The sequence below is a fragment of the Populus nigra genome, chromosome 7 (assembly GCF_951802175.1).
Source record: "Populus nigra chromosome 7, ddPopNigr1.1, whole genome shotgun sequence".
Taxonomy (NCBI): domain Eukaryota; kingdom Viridiplantae; phylum Streptophyta; class Magnoliopsida; order Malpighiales; family Salicaceae; genus Populus; species Populus nigra.
In genome coordinates this window covers 1,993,732-2,013,491 of record NC_084858.1, presented here as the reverse complement: position 1 = coordinate 2,013,491, position 19,760 = coordinate 1,993,732, and the positions used below count along the sequence as shown (strand labels likewise).

General features: G+C 31.4%; 1 protein-coding gene, 2 long non-coding RNA genes and 1 pseudogene across 4 annotated transcripts in view; 1 reads left to right on the top strand and 3 right to left on the bottom strand.

Moving 5' to 3' along the window:
* The window catches only part of LOC133698957 (uncharacterized), an 89,821-nt gene that overhangs the window by 35,692 nt on the left and 34,369 nt on the right, over positions 1-19,760 (bottom strand). The gene's annotated exons all lie outside the window — the stretch shown is intronic.
* On the bottom strand, positions 582-6,628 carry LOC133699726 (12-oxophytodienoate reductase 3-like; annotated as a pseudogene).
* Positions 6,625-13,512, top strand: LOC133699728 (uncharacterized). 2 transcript variants are annotated; one of them, XR_009843313.1, is made up of 2 exons: positions 6,625-6,763; positions 9,186-11,747. It is a non-coding gene; the product is annotated as an uncharacterized LOC133699728 (long non-coding RNA). The 2 variants fall into 2 exon arrangements; XR_009843312.1 differs by lacking the exon at positions 9,186-11,747 and adding an exon at positions 12,696-13,512 and having other exon boundaries at positions 6,637-6,763.
* LOC133699727 (cytokinin riboside 5'-monophosphate phosphoribohydrolase LOG1) lies at positions 15,076-18,650 on the bottom strand. The gene is made up of 7 exons (XM_062123123.1): positions 18,431-18,650; positions 17,877-17,974; positions 17,673-17,703; positions 16,930-17,029; positions 16,066-16,136; positions 15,767-15,910; positions 15,076-15,496 (listed from the first exon to the last, which is right to left on the bottom strand). Exons 1-7 carry the CDS (start codon positions 18,542-18,544, stop codon positions 15,404-15,406), a joined length of 651 nt encoding a protein of 216 aa, XP_061979107.1. The 5' UTR covers positions 18,545-18,650; the 3' UTR covers positions 15,076-15,403.

The window sequence follows — 19,760 nt, the reverse complement described above, 5'->3', positions numbered from 1 at the left end:
TTTTATCTAAAAACATTTAAAAAACACTCAAGAGGCCTTAAAAACTCATTTGTGGTCTTAAACTTAAAAAATCGATCTCAAAATGTAAAATCAACTCGATTTCAAAAAACTTTTCAAGTCTCAAAATATTTTTTTAGACTAAATGAATGTTAAAGAACACCTTAATGAAACTCTTTTCATTAAAAGCAACTCATTGATATCAAGAACTACTTTTTTCATGCTTGATATCTTGATTAATTGATAACTTTCTCTCTACTTAACCTTTTTTCGATGACTCTTTTCCTCTCTCAAACTAGGGCCAAGATGGGAACAAAATAAAATCTTGAACTTAAACATTTGATCTCAAAAGTACAAGGACTAAAAAGAAACTTTGACAAAACCCCAAAGCAAAATTTAGCAAATAAACGCAAGGAAATTTTTTTTTTCTTTTCTATAACATGGTTTTCTTATTCTTTTTCAATTTTAGTACTTAACTTTTAATTTTGTGCAAATCATAAAATCAAATAGATTTTTCCAATTTCAAAAACCAATCCAAGATGTTTTGCTGGGACTACAAAGTCTCATAGAAAGAATGAAAAACAAAATATAAAGACTAATTTCCAATAAACACAATAATAAAGGATCCAATTGAAAAATAAAATAAAATAAAGTTTTGAAAAATAAAAATCATAGCACTGTTTCCGTTACTACGGTGGAAACACCAAATCTTTTAGGTTATTTTTATTTAATTCAATTATCATCTTCTGTGGACAGAAACCTATAATTCACTCCAATATTCAAAGGTGTGAGAGTGGTGCCAGTCATCCACTTGCTTTGCTCAGGAAAGGGTAATCTGTGTACCCAACAACAGGATCGTGGGTGTAGAAAGTCTCCCTGATATACTTATTCAGGGGTGCATTAAGCTTCAATCTCAATACTAAGTCTGGGTTTGAGATAAAATCTCTACCGTAGGATACCAAATCTGCGTCACCTTCAGCTACAGCTTGTGTTCCCAGCTCCCTAGTGAACCCACCACTGCATATGAAGGTACCTTGATATGCCCTCCTCCAAGTCCTGGTCGTTTGAGCCACCACATCTTCGGTGCCAGGTCTGCCTAACTCTCTTTGGACATGGAGGTAGGTGAGTTTTGAGCCCACCTGTAGCTGGAGTTTGTTAATTCTCTCAATCACTGAAAGGCCTAAGTTGAGTGGATCAGAGTCTGTGGCATCATTGTGATCGATTGCAGGGGACGTTCGAAAAGCTACTCGTTCTGCGCCGACAGCTGAGACTACTGCCTGAATCACTTGCATTAAGAATCTGCAACGGTTTTCCATTGATCCACCATACTCATCTATTCTGTCATTGATCCCATCCTTTAAGAATTGATCAATAAGGTAACCATAACCCCCATGGATCTCAACCCCATCAAAACCTGCAGACAATATTGTTTTCATTACGAGCGTTATTAATCATTGATGTAACACATGGTAACCAGGTGAGCTCGAAAAGCACCTGTTTCTTTGTTTCGAGAGCTAAAGTAGCAGTCTATAAGCTGATTATCCAGTCAATTAAGCCATCAACTTGAATCAACAATATATACCAGCTAACTAAAAAGGCCAATCATGATTAGAACTCCCATCATAGAGACGTATCATCGTCACCCTTTAAGGAAAAAGTTAGTAAAGCATGCTCCGTTTTCTCTAAACAGGTAATTATGCCCGTCTAAAAGAAAAAAACTGTCGCATACAACTGCAGCTCCAAAACCTTGAAATAAAACAAATAAATGTCATTACACTAACCCGCTCGAATGGCATTCAAGGCTGCCTGGCTATAATGCTCCACCATCTCCAGTATTTCAGAGGTTTCCAAGGCTCGAGGTGCTGAGCATGTGCTATAGGTCCCATCTGGCATGAGAATTCTCCACCTGTTTGAGATGGCCTTGTTTGTTGATGAAATTGGTGCAGCCCCACTAGGTTGATAAACTGATGTAATGCCCAAATTCAAAAGGCAAATATCCAGTGCTTCAATAACAGTTATTGTAGCCAACAATGGCGATAAAAAACAGTGCAAGGAAAATGCTGGTTGACCTAAAATGACACCAGGTTGATTTCAAATTTCGTGATAGAGTAAAGTAAATTTACCTTGATGAGATGCACGGCCAACGTGCCACAATTGACAGAATATGATGCTCCCTTTGGCATGAACCGCATTCACTACCTTCTTCCATGCCTCCACTTGAGCATCTGAGTAAATTCCAGGCACATGGGGAAACCTGGTTCCTCCATTAAAAGACATCAGAAAAATTCTATACAACATGCATGACGTATACAATGCAATGTGAACATAGGAGAAAGCATTTTCATCAATGCTAAACATTAAATAACAATGACAAGAAAAAACCTTCAAGAATACACATAGATCAATGGATTAGCGGGTCCCATATAAAGATCATATGATCCAATACATAAACTTCTTGAAGTTTTTTCTGAATGTTAAGCTTTTTTGTTATCATTATGTCCATAATATCTTGCTAGATGATGACGAAATAAGAGACCATAATCAAGGGCGGAGCCTTTTTCTGTCCTAAGTTATAAAGCAAATATACATAAATTATTTTCAAGATGAATCATCAACTTATATATATAAATTTATTAAGTTAACAATAAAGTTTTAATTCAAATTTAAAGTATATAAAATTAAAAAAATAAATAAATTATACTATTGAAGTTGCACCCTTTTATGTTTTGTGGAATAAAATTCATCTATAATCGAATCCGAATCAATATTTCCAGCAAGCTCTCGTTCAATGTAAATTATCATAAAATATGCTAAAAACTCACATTCTATTTTATTGCGAAACACAGTTTTGACATGTTTCATATGTGGTATGTCAATATCATATTGTGTGCAAACAGATTGCACATATGCAAGAAGAAAATCAAATCCGGCATATTTTAAATTCAAAACAATGCTTTATTAGTTGGTAAAAAATAAGATATAATTAAATCAATTTTCAAGTTCACAAGTAGGAGTTCTCCATCCTTTTCAAAAAGACAATATTTTTTTTTATCTAATAAGAGATAGACTATTCATATCTAAACTTAATGAAAAAGATTCAATTTTCTTAATTAGGATTTCACTAGTATCTTATTTAGGTTATTTGCTAATAATAATTTTATCTTCCCAATTAATATTTATCATTCCTATTTTGTAAGAGAATTTATTGTAAAAGCTTATAAATTATTGTATAAAATAATTAAATTTTAATAAATATATTAACAAGATTTAGTTAATGGATGTCATGAGGAAACTAGTCAGTTTTTAAAATTTTAACGGAACCAAGATTAATATATTTAATACCATCTTGCTTTTAATACCATAATATATATCGACTAAAATCTTTTAGTCTATGTATGTGAAATCCAAAATAAATTTATATTTTTTAAAATATTAAAGATAAAGGTAAGAATATAATTTAATTATTTTTGCATGAAGATACTCTTATCAAATTTGTTGGATAAAAGATAGATTATTTATATAAGAACTTAATAAAAAAAATCAATATTTCAACTAAATTTTTACTAAGTTATACATTTTGATTGTTTGCTAAGAATCATTTTACAATCCTAAATAATATTAGATACGAATACTAATGCCAAATCGAGGTTTTTTTTATGAGAATATATTTGAGAAAATTTAATTTAGATCCATTAGAGCACTATTTTTTTTTTTCCAGAACTAATTCAAACTATTAATTGCTGCATTTGTTTGCATTTGTGTGTGAATTAGAGTTTTGAACATTAAAGATTAAGATTTATTTTTTTACCTGAGCTACAACCCATCTCAGCCTTGCACACCCCTCCGCCCTTGATCATAATTCTTTTTGTCACTTTGAACCAGATTAAGGGAAAAAAATATGGATCTTGTTCAACTATATGCTAGAAAGGTGCTCCTTATGGACAAAGAACTTGTTTAGCAATAATTAAAATGAAATCCTATTGTTTTCCATCTTAACGTGTACATAATCCCATGGATGCGAATTCCTATTGTTTTCAATCTAACGCGTTCACAATAATTAACATCATTCTATTGGTAAAAGTTTGTTGGAAAGCACTATAATTTATAAGGTTTCTTTAAGAAATATGCCACCTCCTCGCGAAAGACGAAATTATCACCTGATATTCAATTTTTTTTTGGTACTAGTATTATATCAGTCCAAGTTACATTTAATTAAATTAGCACAAGAAAAACATGCTTTGTTCATAAAATTAGCCACTTTTTTTTAAAAAATTAAAATCTCTATCTTTTTGAGTTAAGAAAGTCAAAGTCGGAAATCTTATCTCCCCTCGTGCTAGATTACTTATTGTTTCTCTACATATTCAACTCATAAAATTTAACAAAAGCAGCGCACCTTTTTATTTATTTATTTATTTATTATATGGTACTATCTATCACACAAATTCAACTCAATCTTATTTCAACTACTGAAACATTGCTTCAAACTTTAAAAGATGCCAGATTTGATATTTTCCTTGTACATGTGCAATCTATTTACACACAATATGAGATTACGTACCTCTTATAAATACTTCATATAAAAAGCTACAAGTAATTCATGTCAACAACGAGGATTAGTGACAATTTACTAACATTATCATTATAATATATTTAACTCAGCAATAGATTTTCAATTGGAAGAGTTGAATTTTAGATTCAATGATGGGATAATGAAACTTCTTGTACTTAGCTCTGCTTTGAAATCTAAGAGCAATTTTAAATCATTTAAAGTTGATGTTATTTGCAAGCTTGCTAATAATTTTTATCCTGAAAATTTCAATGAATAAGAGATGCATTATTTAAGGTCTCAGCTGGATTATTATCAGATTGACGTGATTTATCATGAGAACTTTCAGAATATGTCTACCATTTTCAAATTATTTCGAGGATTAATCAAAACAAACAAGTTGCAACACAATCATTTGATTAACAGGTTGATTCGTTTTTTATTTTGACTTTGCATGTTTTCACTCCCACCAAATAGTGAGTATTTTCAGTTATAAAGTACGTTAAAAATATGTTTCATAATAAAATGAAAGAGGAGTTCTTAACATATTTTATGATGATTTACATTGAACGAGGGCTTCTTGAAGATATCTATTTAGATTCGATTATAAATGAATTTTATTTCACAAAACATCAAAGGATGTAATTTTAATAGTAGATTTATTTTTACTTTCACTTTAATTTTATGTACTTTCAAATTTATTTTTTAATATTTTAAGTAATTTATTTGGATTAAGATTTTATCATTAACTTCATAAATTCATGTTCATGAGTTAATAATTAATTATATATATATATAGAGCAACTTAGAATGGAAAAAATTCTTCGTCTTTGCATCCAACCATACACAAGTTGGTTGTTTTTGTATTAGACAAAAGACTATAAACCATAATACAAATTCTTACCCATCAACCAGAAGAAAATAGGAAGTTCAGCTTTAAAAACAAGTTCAATTATAAAATTGATTTTGTATTGCAAATAAAGTGTACTATTATGAAAGTTTTAGCTTTTTTTCTTTTAATTTTTGTGTAGATTAGTAATTATATGTTTATGAAAAAATTACAACTATTATTACACTCTAAAACACCCATAAATCTAATGATCAAAATCCAAACTATCAAAACAATAGTAGATAGTTAGTTCATGGAGGTGTTTAATAAGATAATATTATTATTTTTTAAAATATTTTTTGTTTAAAAATATATTAAAATAATATATTTTTTATTTTAAAAAATATATTTTTAATATCATTACATTAAAATAATACAAAAATAATTAAATTTTTATAAAAAACAAATTCAACCAACTAAAAAAACACTTTATCTTATGGTGTTTGGAAATATGGTAGTAATTATTTTTTAAATTGTTTTACATTTCAAAATATATTAAAATAATTTTTTTTATTTTTTTAAAATAATTTTTAATATCAGTATATTAAAATGATTTAAAAATATCAAAAACATATTAATTTTAAAAAAAATTACAAAATTTTAAACTTTTTTTAAAATAGTTTCCGACTGGAGTGCAAAACACTCTCTTAAAATTACACCGAAAAAAGCCGGTATTTTGTTTTTCAAAAGGAGGAAAGGTAAATTGCCAATGGCTACTGTTGGTCCCACAAACCGTAAACAAAGGAAGGGTGAAATTAGCTAGGAGCAGTTGGAGATGCAAAAATAAAAAGGTCACCATCAATAATAGAATAAAAGAAGAGATGAAATTACCCAGGAGCTGTTGGAGAGATGAGAGTGCCTTCAGTGATGAGAAATCCGCCAGGAGTTGACCTCTGCGTGTAGTACTCCACCAGAGCATCCCCCGGTATCCCACCTAACGCGTCGCCCTGCATCTTGTCAAGGGCGCTAGCACCACCCTGTATCCAAAAATCAGATCACAAAAATGCCCTCCCGCATCTCTCTCTCTCTAGATTTCTGGGACACCGTACGACTCTTTCTCTTTTTAATGTCTGAAATGGAGAAACTAAGTACTGGGCAATTGAAACTAGAGAGAAAGTGGGATGAACTGACCTGTGAGAGAGGCTGAACTTGCCCATCTTGTAAGGAGAAAACAGAGAGGTCCCTTTTTCAGCCATTGTTCTTCCTTTCTCCCCCTATCTTCCTCTCTCTCTCTCTCTCTCTCTCTCTCTCTGCCAGCGGCAGTAGTTTTTCTCTCCCTCTTTCTCGGTCTCCGTTTCTACAAAAGGATTGATTCTATCCCTACGATTAAGGTAAGGTTGTCTCTTCTTCTTCTTTTTTTTTTTGTCTTTCTTCTAGATTTTTCTCTCTTGTTTTTTAATTAATTTTCGGTTGTTTATTTGGTCCTGTGAGATAGAAATTACCACGTTTGATTTTGTTAGATCGCCCAAAATTATTATTTATTTATTTACGAATCAAATTTGATGAGAAGTTAAATGAAACGGAATTCTGATTTATTAATTTAAATGAAATTTTTGCATATTACGGCTTCTAAATGCTGAATTGTGTGAATGAATGGAGAAAGTGAGTGTTTTTTGAAGTGAATTTTCAATGATTTATTGACAAGTTAATTTTATAGAATGAGATTGAAGGTCAAGATTTATGTTTTAATCGGTAGCTATGTGTTTTTGGCAGTTTTTACAGATATATGATGGTAATAGATGCTGTTTTTGGGTATATGAGGGTGTGCTTTAGAGAAATCTTGACTTACAACGAATATTCTTTGCTGTTTTTATCAGTAATGAGTGGTGATGAATTAACATGTCTTGATCTTGTTTTATTTTTATTTAGATACTCATTTAAAAATTTAAATGAGGCGGAGGGATAATATAATATATTTTAAGTTTAGTAAAAGTACTAAGCCTAAATATGTACAAATTTAGAAAACTATCATATCAAACTCAACATCCTTCGATTTAATTAAATGTTGAGAACACACACACATATATATATATATATATATATATATATATATATATATATATAGTCATACATATTTTTCTTCTGATAAGTCAAATATATTTTTCTGTTTAATAAGTTAGAGATATTTTCTATTTTTTTTGACACGTTAAAGGATTGAATGTTATCAACAAAAAAAAAACATTTTAGTCCTTCCCTCGATTAAAAAAAATAAGAAACATGAGCTATAAAGACACATTGGATCTTTAAAAAGCCTGACTCTCAATCTCCATTCTTCATGACATATTTATTTTCAAGAGTCTATGTCTAAAATATTATTATATTTTCTCTAAAAAAATATATTTATTTAAGCATTATAGAATTCTTAAATCCGTAAAATGAGATCTTTTGTAGGTATCAAATACCAACCATCGACTACCTTGGCAATAAAGAATAAATCAGATTGCTAGAACTAAAAAATTAACCGATTATCCAACGTATATGCCTTGTTATCAAGCTACTTGGATTTTTAGGGATATTATTAAATCAATGGTGTTATCTATGGAAACCTAATAAAAAAGTTATCAAAGGTGGATAATCAAAACACTCCTGTAATGAAATATGTTACGAATCTTCATATAATTGTTAGCACATTTGCTCCATGAGAGCTTTAACAACTCTTCAATAAGTAAGAAATGCTATGCAATAATTTAATGAGACTAGCAAGTTTGGGCTAGGCGTTTATCATCTTCATAAATACAGTTGGATCCTCAGGCTTTTAGAAAGTTTTCAATAAGTATAAGTGGGATTGTTGGTTCAATTGTAAAAACTATGAAGTTTGTATGTCAACCACCCGTAAGACATTTAGTAGAGAAATTATATTCTCTTTTATTTTTTAGAGTTGAGGCCATGATGTCAACAGAAATATCATTAAGATTATTATACCTCAAGTGGCAATAAAAAATGCATCATTGTTAATGACTAGAAATGTAAATTTCTTATATATAAATTAAATTATTCATAATAATGATGCCTTCTTTTCTCTTGGATGGAATGAATTCAATCCGTATTCCTAGCGCAATTGCATAATAATGTCTGAAATAGAAACTAGCTACTGAATGAATCCGGCAGTTGAAACTAGAGAGAAAGAGGGATGAACTGACCTTTGAGAGAGGCTGAACTTGCCCATTTTGTAAGGAGAAACCAGAGAGATCCCTTTTTCAGCCATTATTCTTGCTGTCACTTCCTTTCTCCCACTATTTTTCTCTCTCTCTTATCCATCCAACAGCATCTCTGCAGCGGCAATAGTTTTTCTCTCCCTCTTTCTCAGTCTCGGTTTCTACAAAGGATTGATTCTATCTTTATGATTAAGGTAAGGTTGTGTCTCTTTTTTTTTTTGTCTTCTTCTAGATTGGACTCTTGTTTTTTAATTAATTTTTGATTTTTTATTTGGTTTTGTGAGATGTAAATTACCTCGTTTGATTTTGTTAGATCGTCCAAAACTATTATATAGGTTAGTGATTTATTTATTTATGTCTGAATCAAATTGGATGAGAAATTAAATGAGATGAAATCTTAATTTATTAATTTAAATGATTTTTTTGCATGAATGGAGAAAGTGAGTGTGTTTTGAAGTGAATTTTCAATGATTTATTGACTTGTTAATTTTATTGAATAAAATTGAAGGTCAAGATTTATGTTTTGATTGGCTGTTATGTGTTTTTGGTAGTGTTTATATATATATATATATATGATGGAATTAGATGTTGTTTTTAGGTACATGGGGTGTGCTTTAGGGAAATCTTGACTTCCAAATAATGTTCCTTGTGGTTCTTTCAGTGAATGGTGATCTATCAATATCTTTGGATTCAGTTAAGCGCTAAATCCAAGTATATACGAGTATGATGAACTACCATATCCAGTAATTTTGGATTCAGTTAAACGTTGAACCCACATGCATGGACATGTTTTTCCTCTAATAAAGTTAGAGATATTTTCTCTATGATAAAGTTAGAAATATTTTCCCTCTAATAAGTTTGTCTCTTTGACGTATAAGAGGATTGAATGTTATAAGCAAAAAAGGACCTTTTAGTCCTTTTCTCAATAAAAAGGTAAGTATAGGCTATAAAGACATATTGGATCCTCAGAAACCTGACTCTCAATCTCCATTCTTCATGACATATTTATTTTCAAGAGTTTCTCTAAAAATTATTATTACATTTTCTCTAAAAAAAATCTTACTTGAGCATCAAAGTGTCCTCAAATTTATAAAATGAGACCTTTTAAAGATATCAAACACCAATCACCCGCTACCTTGACAATGAAAGATGAATTAAATTACTAGAACCATGAGATCAACAGAATATCAAACACATAAGACCTGTTTCCCAAGCTATTTTGATTTTTTAGGCATCATCAATGACATCAAGTGGAAAGGGGATGAATATATATAATTTGATAACTTAGTGATCTTAAATTTAAAGATTACTTATATAATTTTCATGTTAATATTTTCATAGACACGAGTAATATTTTTATATAGAATTCTTATGCGAGTTAATTTAGTGTATATTTTATTTAACTAGCATATATATATTAGTTCTAGGTATCTATTATACATCAACTTATAAAAACAATTGTTTCCTTTCATAAAAAAAAAAAGAATCTAATATTTACTAATTTCCGCAATTCTAATTAATATTCAGTTTTAATATAACATTGACTAGTAATAATGCTTTGATGCAATATGAGTCCTTATTAATTATAATCATTTTATGACTTTTTTTGTAAAATATTTTTTTTCTCAATGACTTTATCTTTAATTTAGACTCATTAACCAAACTTGAATGATTATTAAAGATAAAAAAATGTTTTTATTGATAATAAAATATATGTTTTGCATGAACAAAGTTAGTGCATCTTGTAACCACACACTTGTAGCCACATGATTGGCTACATGGTATACACACTAACAAGTTATTTGAAATTGGATTTATCACTGGCTCAAAATGAAGATCCCTATAGGCTAGGATTCTTTTTCCTAGTGTCTGACCTTTGATGCTAAGGGAGTAACACAGATTGAGGTCTTGTCTTCGTTGATGCAAAGGAAGATATAACTATAACACTCTTATTTGTAAGGATGAAGAGGATTCCAACATACTTCTTGAAAGGAAAATCATGGTAGGAGGAATTTAAGTAGGCTATCCCCTATATAGATAGAGTCTGGGTTATGATTTGATTTTAGAGGGTGTTTGACTTAGAGATAGCTTGTGTTCTTTTGAGTAAAAAGCATGTTTTTATAGCTTTTAGAGATGTGGTGTGTGCTTAAAAGGTATTGTACCTTTGACAAAAAGCCACCACACCTCTAAGCCAAACACTAAATCTTGGAAAATAGGCAGTTTCCTAAGATTTTTCCCTTTTCTTATAAAAGGTTAATCTTCAACTCTTGCTTGACTTTCATCTAATTCCTTATATATGTGACTTGGTACATAAGGTTCTAAAGCAACTACTTTACCCTTAGCATGTTTTGGCTGGCTTTTTAGACTATAATGGATTGGATACCTGCATATCCAGCATAGCAGAAATGCTATATGTTCTCTATACGAGAAGTAAGTTTGTGTTTTCTTTCAGTCTCCTCATTAGTGAGCTGACTTCATGCGCACCTAGTACTAAATCTTCAAAGGGATTTGTTAAAATTTATGTAAAAGAACGAAGCTTCTCACCTGCTAGGTGTAGGCCTTTAATTAAGGCCAAATCACGCAAATTGATGGTTTGCATTCTATACATGAATAGAAAGGCATTGCTAGATTTCAACCAAAAGAGGGAGAATATGACTTTGGATAGCTATATGATATACCATATCTTTTGACATTTCTATTGTTCATCAAAACTTTGATGCACTACCTAACCATATGATATTATCTACAAGAAAAACGCTGTCATATTAGGATCGATTTCTTCTAATTATTGATGTTTATGTGGTCTTTTTACAAAGGAAGTCTTTCCCTTTTGATATCCAGAGCAAAGTGACGATCTTCTTCTTCTTGTAGTGCATTTTCATAAATTGGGTTAGGGCACTATCCATTTGTGTTTCTTGATGCAGTACTAATTGTGGACATGCAATATTCATTATGCACAATTCTAGAAGCGGGTGCCAAGTTTGGATTTTAGTGAACCAGAGCTTGAGGTTTTCATTTTGGTGTTTTTGAGAAGAAGGAGGCTTAGGGGTCTTAATTCTTTTCTTGTTCTGAAAAAATATTTGAGTTTTTTAAAGAAGAATTAGGGTTTCAAATTGAGGAGTTAATATTGAAATTTTGAAGCAAATAACAGAATTCTAAATATCGTGCCCAAATAGCCAAAGCACACACTGTTATAGCCCCGTTAGTATTGCGTTTCAAATGGAGGTTAGATAAATTTTAAAAATGTTTATTTGTTTAAAATTATTTTTTATATATATTTTTGAATCATTTTAATATGTTAATATAAAAAATTATTTTGATGTATTTTTTAATATAAAAACATTTTAAAAAATAACTGTTATTATATTGTCAAATATCCTTTTAATTGGCCAATAAGCCAGACATAAAAGCTTTATGCATATTTTTGGGTAACAATGTGTACTTGCCATGTCATTAATGTTGATTTATTCAATTGATTTCAATATTAAAATAACAAGGGATACTCCTTTATATGTTCTAAAATAAAAGAATATGAAGGGCATTGATCGAATAAGAACAACAATTATTCACTACCAAATAAAAAAAGAAAAGCTAAATCGATCATGAATAGTAACATCTACCAAGAACAAGAGAAGTCCAAATCGACCAAGTAAAATAGGAAACGATCGACTAAGCAAGATCGGAAACGATCAACGAAGGGAGTCTGGAAGTCATAATCTTCTAGGAGAGCTAAAAGACATGATTGACTATGAAGTAAAAATAAATTAACCATAAAGATAAGGATTTATGTGATTGATCAAATAATCAAGTCCTACTCTGAATAAGGGTCTCTAGCAGATTATATGACAAGAATTACCATTTAGTTAGGAAACATATAAATCACTGCTAAGAAGAAGAAGTATTGATAAGAATACATATTGCAGTAGGATTCATGTTGTATGCTTTTAATTTGCTATAAACTTGTATAAAGTTAAGAATTGTAGTTGATGTAGGATTCAAATCATGTAACAATATATATATATATATACACACACGCCTTTTTTTTTATGAATCAGAATGTCGGACCTTCTCATAATTAAGTTATTAATTATAGTTTCCTCACATGAAGGAAAAAAAGGAGGAGGATAGCATAAGTCATCCAAAAAACTAGCTGCTGCTTGATTAACACATTCTTAGACTCTTCGATGACAATGGTAACTGGAACAACAACACAACATATATAGCTCGGATTGCAGTTGATTATTGATCTGGTATCTTCCCTTCATCGAAATCCCCTAAATATTGATAAAGTATTAGCTGTTTTATCTCCTCATGTCACTTGAAGAATGAATCAATCTCTCACCCGAAGAGCAGCGAAAGTAGAAATAAGGGAGGTTGTGTTGATCTATTCACTCAACAAAGGCTCCAGGCTCCGATGGAATGATTGGTCCTTTCTTTCAGACTTCCTGGAATTTAGTTAAGTACTGTGATGTCTATAATGATTGGTCGTTTTTTTGAAAGGATTCAATCATACAATTATTTCTCATGTGGCTAAAGTTAAACATGTTTAGAATTTTGAACAGCTGAGGCCTATATTAACCTCTGTTTAGTATTTTACAAAATGATTGCAAAAATCTTATCTAGAAGAATTAGTAGGGTGATAGATAGAATCATTAGCATTAATCAGAGTGCTTTTATTCGCAATAGACCTAATCTCTGTGGCTCACGAAATTCTCCATTACTCGAAAGCATTAGTATAGGGAGAGAGTACGAGATGGCTATGAAGTGGGATATGAGGAAGGATTTTGGTAGAGTAGAATGTTCGTTCTTGAGAAGCATGGTGCAAAGATTAGGGCTTGATCCAATATGGATTGGGTGGATAATGAAATGTATCACCACTGTTTCCTATTCGATGCTTATTAATGGAGAATCTCATGGTTATATAAGGCCTACACGTTGTATCCGACAAGATGATCAATTTTCAGCTCCTCTCTTTCTTATTCTAGAATTAAAATTGCTGGACAATTATATGGGGCATTAGGCTTGGTGATCTCAAACTGTTGGAAGCTATTATGCAGGGGACTGGGGTTCTATGATTAGGGCAATTTGCAGATGCTAGGTGTTAGATATTGTTGGGTTGGACAAATGGCAGCGTGGGAGGTGGAACTTGCGGGCTCTAGGTGTGGGAATTTTGAAGCTGGGTCTTGTAGGTTTGATGATTTGTTTCATAGCTTGTTTAGGTTTTGACTTTGATTTGTATTTTCTAGGTGTTGGAGCCTACAATGCATTTTGGGCACCTTTTGAATATGGGTCTGAGATTTGTTGGGTTTTTTGTTCCATGGCAGGAAGATTATCCGAGGAAGAAAATGAGAGTAAGGAGGGTTGTACTGGGCTTATGATTAGGTTTCTTGTGGTTTCTTTTTTACTCTTTATGTTTTTTTTTTCCTTCTAATTTTAGATTTCTTTTCGTGCAAGAATGAACAATATATTTTTGTATTGGGGGTTTTTTTATTCGGTTTTTCTGATTTGTATTTTTTTTTATTGCGTGTTGGTTAAAAAGTTGTTTGGGAGTGTGGTAAAGACTGTTTTTTCAAAGTGTTTTTCACTTCAAAATATATTAAAATAATATTTTTTTCTTATCTTTATTTTTTATAGTATTTTTTTAGCTTTTCCTCTTTTTTTCTCTTTACATTTTTTTGGAAAGAAGTATTATTTTTTATTTTTTACACTTTGAATATCCATCACTCTTAACTTGATCTGTTTATACCATTTTTTTTTGTCCCTCTCTCTTTATTGTATTTGTAATTTGTTTTTTAATTTTATTTTTTTTTGAAAAATTATTATATAATGACCAAAAAAAATAATGTTTCATTGTAACAATTATAATATTGTTCCATTCTTTTGCTATGTTAAAAATTAGCTTGAAATCTTATATGTTTTTATTAACGTATATGATATTTACTATGATTTATTATATATAATCATCAAGTTTTTTTATTCACAATTATATTTTTTACTTGATATTAAAAAACAAGTTAATAACATTTACATATTAATTCTTTAACGTTAAAAAAAAAATAGTTGACCTGCATCGAGGTGGGTTGAATAAACACGTTAACACTTTATTTTTTGTATTTATTGACGCAAATGGTTCTCAATGTATTAAATCAAATGCATGCATAATTTTTTTGATTTATAATTAGATTTTTTTTTAAAAAAAAACAAGCTTATTTATTTTTTAGGTCAAAAAAATTATCCAACCTTCAACAAAACATATGGATAATCTATTTGGTTTTCAATTAGAAATCAAGTAGTGCTCAGCCCTCATATACTTTTTTTTTTCTTTTACAAAACCAAAAAAATCGTCTCTCGTCATGGCAGCAACAAAGAAAAATAAAGCATCACCAAGTTCTTTGTAATAATTTGATCAATATCCACCAGAGATTAGGCTTCTACAATCGAAAATCTTGATTTAGAAAGTGGATCTAATTTAATTGCAAAACACACAATTAAAATCTTTAAAAAGATCGATTACTTGAAATGAAGAAAAGATCACTATCTTCAAACCAACAAGTTGATCACTGAACATCATTGCCGATAAAAAAAAAGTAGTGGCCATCCTAACTTTTTATCCCTTCCCCTCATTTACTCTCAGCAATAAAATACAAAAGAGCAGCAAATTTTCGTCGGAGGGAAGGGTGATGCCTACATTAAGCAGAAGGAAAAAACGAAGAAAGGAAAGAAAAATTAGCTAAGTTCCCTCTCGAGGAATATGATGCTCGTCTAAAATTAGTCCATTGCATTGGCAAAGGCCTCCTGCTCTTCGGCTCTCTTCTTTCACCTGGAGATATCACACTGTGGAGAGTAGCCAAACTGTTCAATCTCCCAGCTTACCTTTGAGGCCACTATTTCATGTCGTGGAAAATACTCCTGAAACAATTATTGAACTGTAAGGAAGACTGAAATATTAGACTTGTTTTCTTCTTGAGAGTTTGTTGGGTGAGTTTTAACCAATGTAATTATTACAGATAATTAAAAGGGCAGAAATCCTAGCATTAAATTTCCCTAGTTTTTGGTTCGTGTATATGAGGTTAAAAATAAAGGGCAGATTATTAATGGAAAGAGCGAATATTTAACCCTATTAGTTGCGTAGCAAGCATCTCCTACAAGAAAATCGAATTAGAAAAACAATATGAGTACCTCCATTTTCTTGACCAGCTCTCTTGGAGTCGGGGCAGACACAATTATATGGCGTGCACTTGGATTAATGAAGCCTTCCTCTACTGCTTTGTCAATAAATGATAACAAGGAATTGTAATATCCATCCACATTCAGCAATCCCACCTGCAAAATGTAAGACCTACTGTGACTCTGCTTCCTTACTAACTACTGCCTCAGTTGATGCCAAAGAAGAAGAAGAAGTTGGATATTGCACATCAGGATTGTTAAAACTTGAAAGTAACAGTACACTAATTGGATACAAGGGAGAGGTGTTTTACCGGTTTGTCATGAATGCCAAGTTGGGCCCAGGTTATGACTTCAAGAAGTTCTTCAAGGGTCCCATAACCACCTTCATTCACATCCCATGAAAAATCGTCAATCAAGCACTCCATAGTTGTAGTTTTAACACACATATTTAGACTATGTTAGACTATAAGTGTTAGATATTAGTTTTTCACGACACTTGCCAAAATTTAGGTGAATCTGTGAAGCCTAAAATCTCATAGGTTTGAATACGCACAGTTCCATCCATGTGGTCTCGAAATCATCAGGATAAGGATTCTCTGGCAGAAATTAGGACATTGCGTTGCGTTCCTCCTTGATAGGAAGTTTGAATGTATTTTGTGAAATGACTTCTTAAATTAGGAATGTAATGGGATCATGGATTGAAGGGCCAGCTCCAGTCTTGCATTATGACAGTAGGTCCAATTCAAGGCTAGTTTTAGACAGAGTTTCATACGGCCGGACACATATTTAGACGCCAATCAGGGCCAGATTCTCATTTTGATTAGAGGAGAAATTTATGACTCGCACTTCCTCATGAAAAATTCTGGCAAAAGGACCATGCGGGAGAAGATTTTCTCTTAATGCGGTCAATCGGAGGGTACAATTATATACATGGCATGCAGGCCAAGGAGACTAGCATTGCATTGTTGTAGCTCAGAGAGAAAATGCATTTTGACCTCAGAAAATAAGAGCTCCCTAGATCTCAATTGTTCTCAATAGGAACAATTGACCTTATTTTATCTGCATTTTTATGTCTTTATGAATGAATTTATATCTAGAGATAATTTATTTCTTCTTAAGATTTTGGACGATATATATATATATAAAAGCAATCGTAGTATTCAGCTTGTACCAACCAGGCAAGGCAATAAAGGCGTCTGAATGTCTAGCCATTTCAGCCTTCCTCTGGTGCATATCAGCAACAGCCTTTACTTCTCCTACTGTTTCTCCAGTGATCTGTACAACATGCAGTGCCCTTGTCAACATAAAACAAATTCTTAAGACAGAGAGTTATCTAAAGAGAAGCAATGATGAGTGGCAGAGGTGGTGGGGTCAGACCAGACTCATAAAGCAGTAGAGAGGTGAAAGAGAAGGGAAATGGAAGAAAAAATAGACACCCTATATTATAAAGCCTCATTTTCAGTCTTGTGCTTTATCGAACAAGGGAAGGAAAGAATATGAAAAGAAAATCCTCATTTTAGAGAGGAGCAAAATGGTGAAGACCCAGATTCCTCCAGGTCGGTTGACAGGCATGTTCAAAAAAAAAAAAAAAAAAAAAAAGTGAAAGCCTATAAAACTGTTGCGAAGAACAAACAAAAAGTCTCTCCCTGGGTCTGAACACGCATGAACCTCGAAGGAGACACGTATGAAATTCCCATTTCTTGAAAAGAAATAAAAAACAGAGATGACAAAAGAGAGGTAGAATTTCATGTGAGAGTAGCTGCCACAAAAGACTTTCAAAGAACGACCAAAATCATTCAAGAAAGATTTAGAAAGACAGAAGATCATTTCTCTATTCACTCCCTCCCCCCCTCTGTCACTCTCACATGCACACACAGGTCTCAAAGATTCACGCCCTATTCAGGAAGAGAAGAGATACCTCTCTAGGCATGAGTGTCTTGGGGATAACTCTGCACACAATCAAATGAGAACAGTTAGTAGTAATAATTATTTACAAGAAAATAAACAAAAAACATTTTTCAATCAATGCATGTTTCTTCACCTTCTTGAATATACGAGGGAAGAAGATAGCTGAAAAGAAAAGTATACAAGAGAGGGAGAAACAAGAATGATAAGGCTTTACCCAATCACATGGCGGCCTCCTTCAAAAACAGCTTGAGAAATTAACCCCATTAAACCAATACTTCCTCCTCCATAAACCAGGTCAATATTCCTTGATACCTTTAAAAAGAAAGAAGAAAAGAACATCAGCCACTGTAGTGAAGCAGCCATCCCATCAAAGTAGATTTTTATCTCCCTAAGAGTACAATGGACATGGATGTATAATGCAGCTAGCTCAGAGAAGGAAGTGGAGACTTAGAAACCAACTTAGGTACATGTAATATCAAGAAGAGAAATTGATCAACTGTCCATGAAACAGAGCTGTTGAAGCCCATAAAAACAATGCATGAGAAAGTAATGATCAATACTAATTACAATAGAAGGAAATGATTTAACCCAGAGAGCCATAACAGAGGAATCAGAATGGAAAACCAAAACAATAAACAAGTTGTGGTGACCCTAAGAAACAAATCCAATAAAACTAGAAAGAAAGAAAGAAAGAAGATTTGGAAGAAAAGAAGAAGAAAATTTATGAAACAAAAGAAAACAGAGACAAAAAATTGTTTCTCTTATTACCAATTCTTTTCCAAGCTCAATAGCAGCATCCTTGTAGCTGCTTTTCTTTCCTGGACTACTACCACAAAACACACAAATCCTCTTAAATTTTGAATGCTTCATTTCTATTTCCATCTTCCTCTCCCTCTGTTTCTTTCTCAGAAAGCTAAGAAACACAGCTCTTATGAAGAAATATCCTCTCTGCCTCAATCCCTACAAGTGTCCCACCAGTACCAGTACTCCACACAAGCTCGGCAAAGTTTGAGAGCGGGCTGGCGCATTTATATAACGGTGGCTCGGGCGTACATTAGCACGCATAAATGTCCAATGTGAAGCGAACCAACTCACGTTTTTTTTTTTTTGCCCCATCATTCACATTTTCTTTTGTGTGTGATTTGATCCTTCAAGCTTTTTTTTTTTTATTTTAACCTTGTAAGTATTTTTTTTATTCACCCTTCAAACTTTTTATTTTTCAGTCGCAATAATAATTATAGTTTAATTTTATAAAATTAATTTGGAATGATATTTAAAATTATAAACACGTAAAGTAATATGAGATAAAAAAATATTAAAAAAATTATGAAATGCAATATAAAAGAAAAATACAATCCATTATGGGTTACAATAGTTACTCTCTATATTTTTTCTCTCTCTTTTATTTTCTAATTTTTTTATTTTCTAATCTTTTCACATTAAATAACTTAGAATTGAGTTTGATGTTTTATTTTGGTTAGCTTTATAAGAGACTGTGCGATATTAAAAATAGATTTTGATATTGAGTTAATGCTCGATTTAAAAAAATAAAATTTTATTTTATTGGTCCAAACCAATTAAAATTTTTGAAATCAAATTTAAAATTAAAACAGATATTCAACCTTTTTTGTTTAAAAAATAACATTTTTATTTCAATTTTACTTAATTTTTAGTTGAAATCAACAAATTTATTAATGTTCGACTTACTACGGTTTGTATTTTACATAGGTAGCACACGAACCAATCAACCGTATTTTTTTTTTTTTTGAAGCACGCTACTCCTCAATTTATTGATTGTACTATTAATGAGGATTAAGATCATGCAATATAATATCAAAACAAAATACGTCCTACGAATTAAAGGATCAGCATGCTAATTGCAACGCCAAGAAATATACTATATAATGATCCACTTATCACTATGTTATTTCCATTGATGTGATATGATGGTGAAAAACAGAAATTTCATTCAGTCCAGGCTCGAATGGTCTCAACCAGCCTAAGTGTATACTGGCTATTGAGTTTTTTAATTATTTTTAAATGTGTTTTAAAAGTATATTTATCTTTAGAAAAATATTAAATTAATGTTTTTTTAGTG

What these genes read in the sequence shown, in the direction of transcription:
- LOC133699727 (XM_062123123.1), bottom strand. Translation starts at nt 18,544, where the DNA reads ATGGAAATAGAAATGAAGCATTCAAAATTTAAGAGGATTTGTGTGTTT. An exon ending in AGACACTCATGCCTAGAGAG is followed by an intron (nt 17,030 to 17,672) that starts GTATCTCTTCTC and finishes CATGTTGTACAG; the next exon opens with ATCACTGGAGAAACAGTAGG. An exon ending in CGCCTTTATTGCCTTGCCTG is followed by an intron (nt 16,137 to 16,929) that starts GTTGGTACAAGC and finishes ATGTGAATGAAG; the next exon opens with GTGGTTATGGGACCCTTGAA.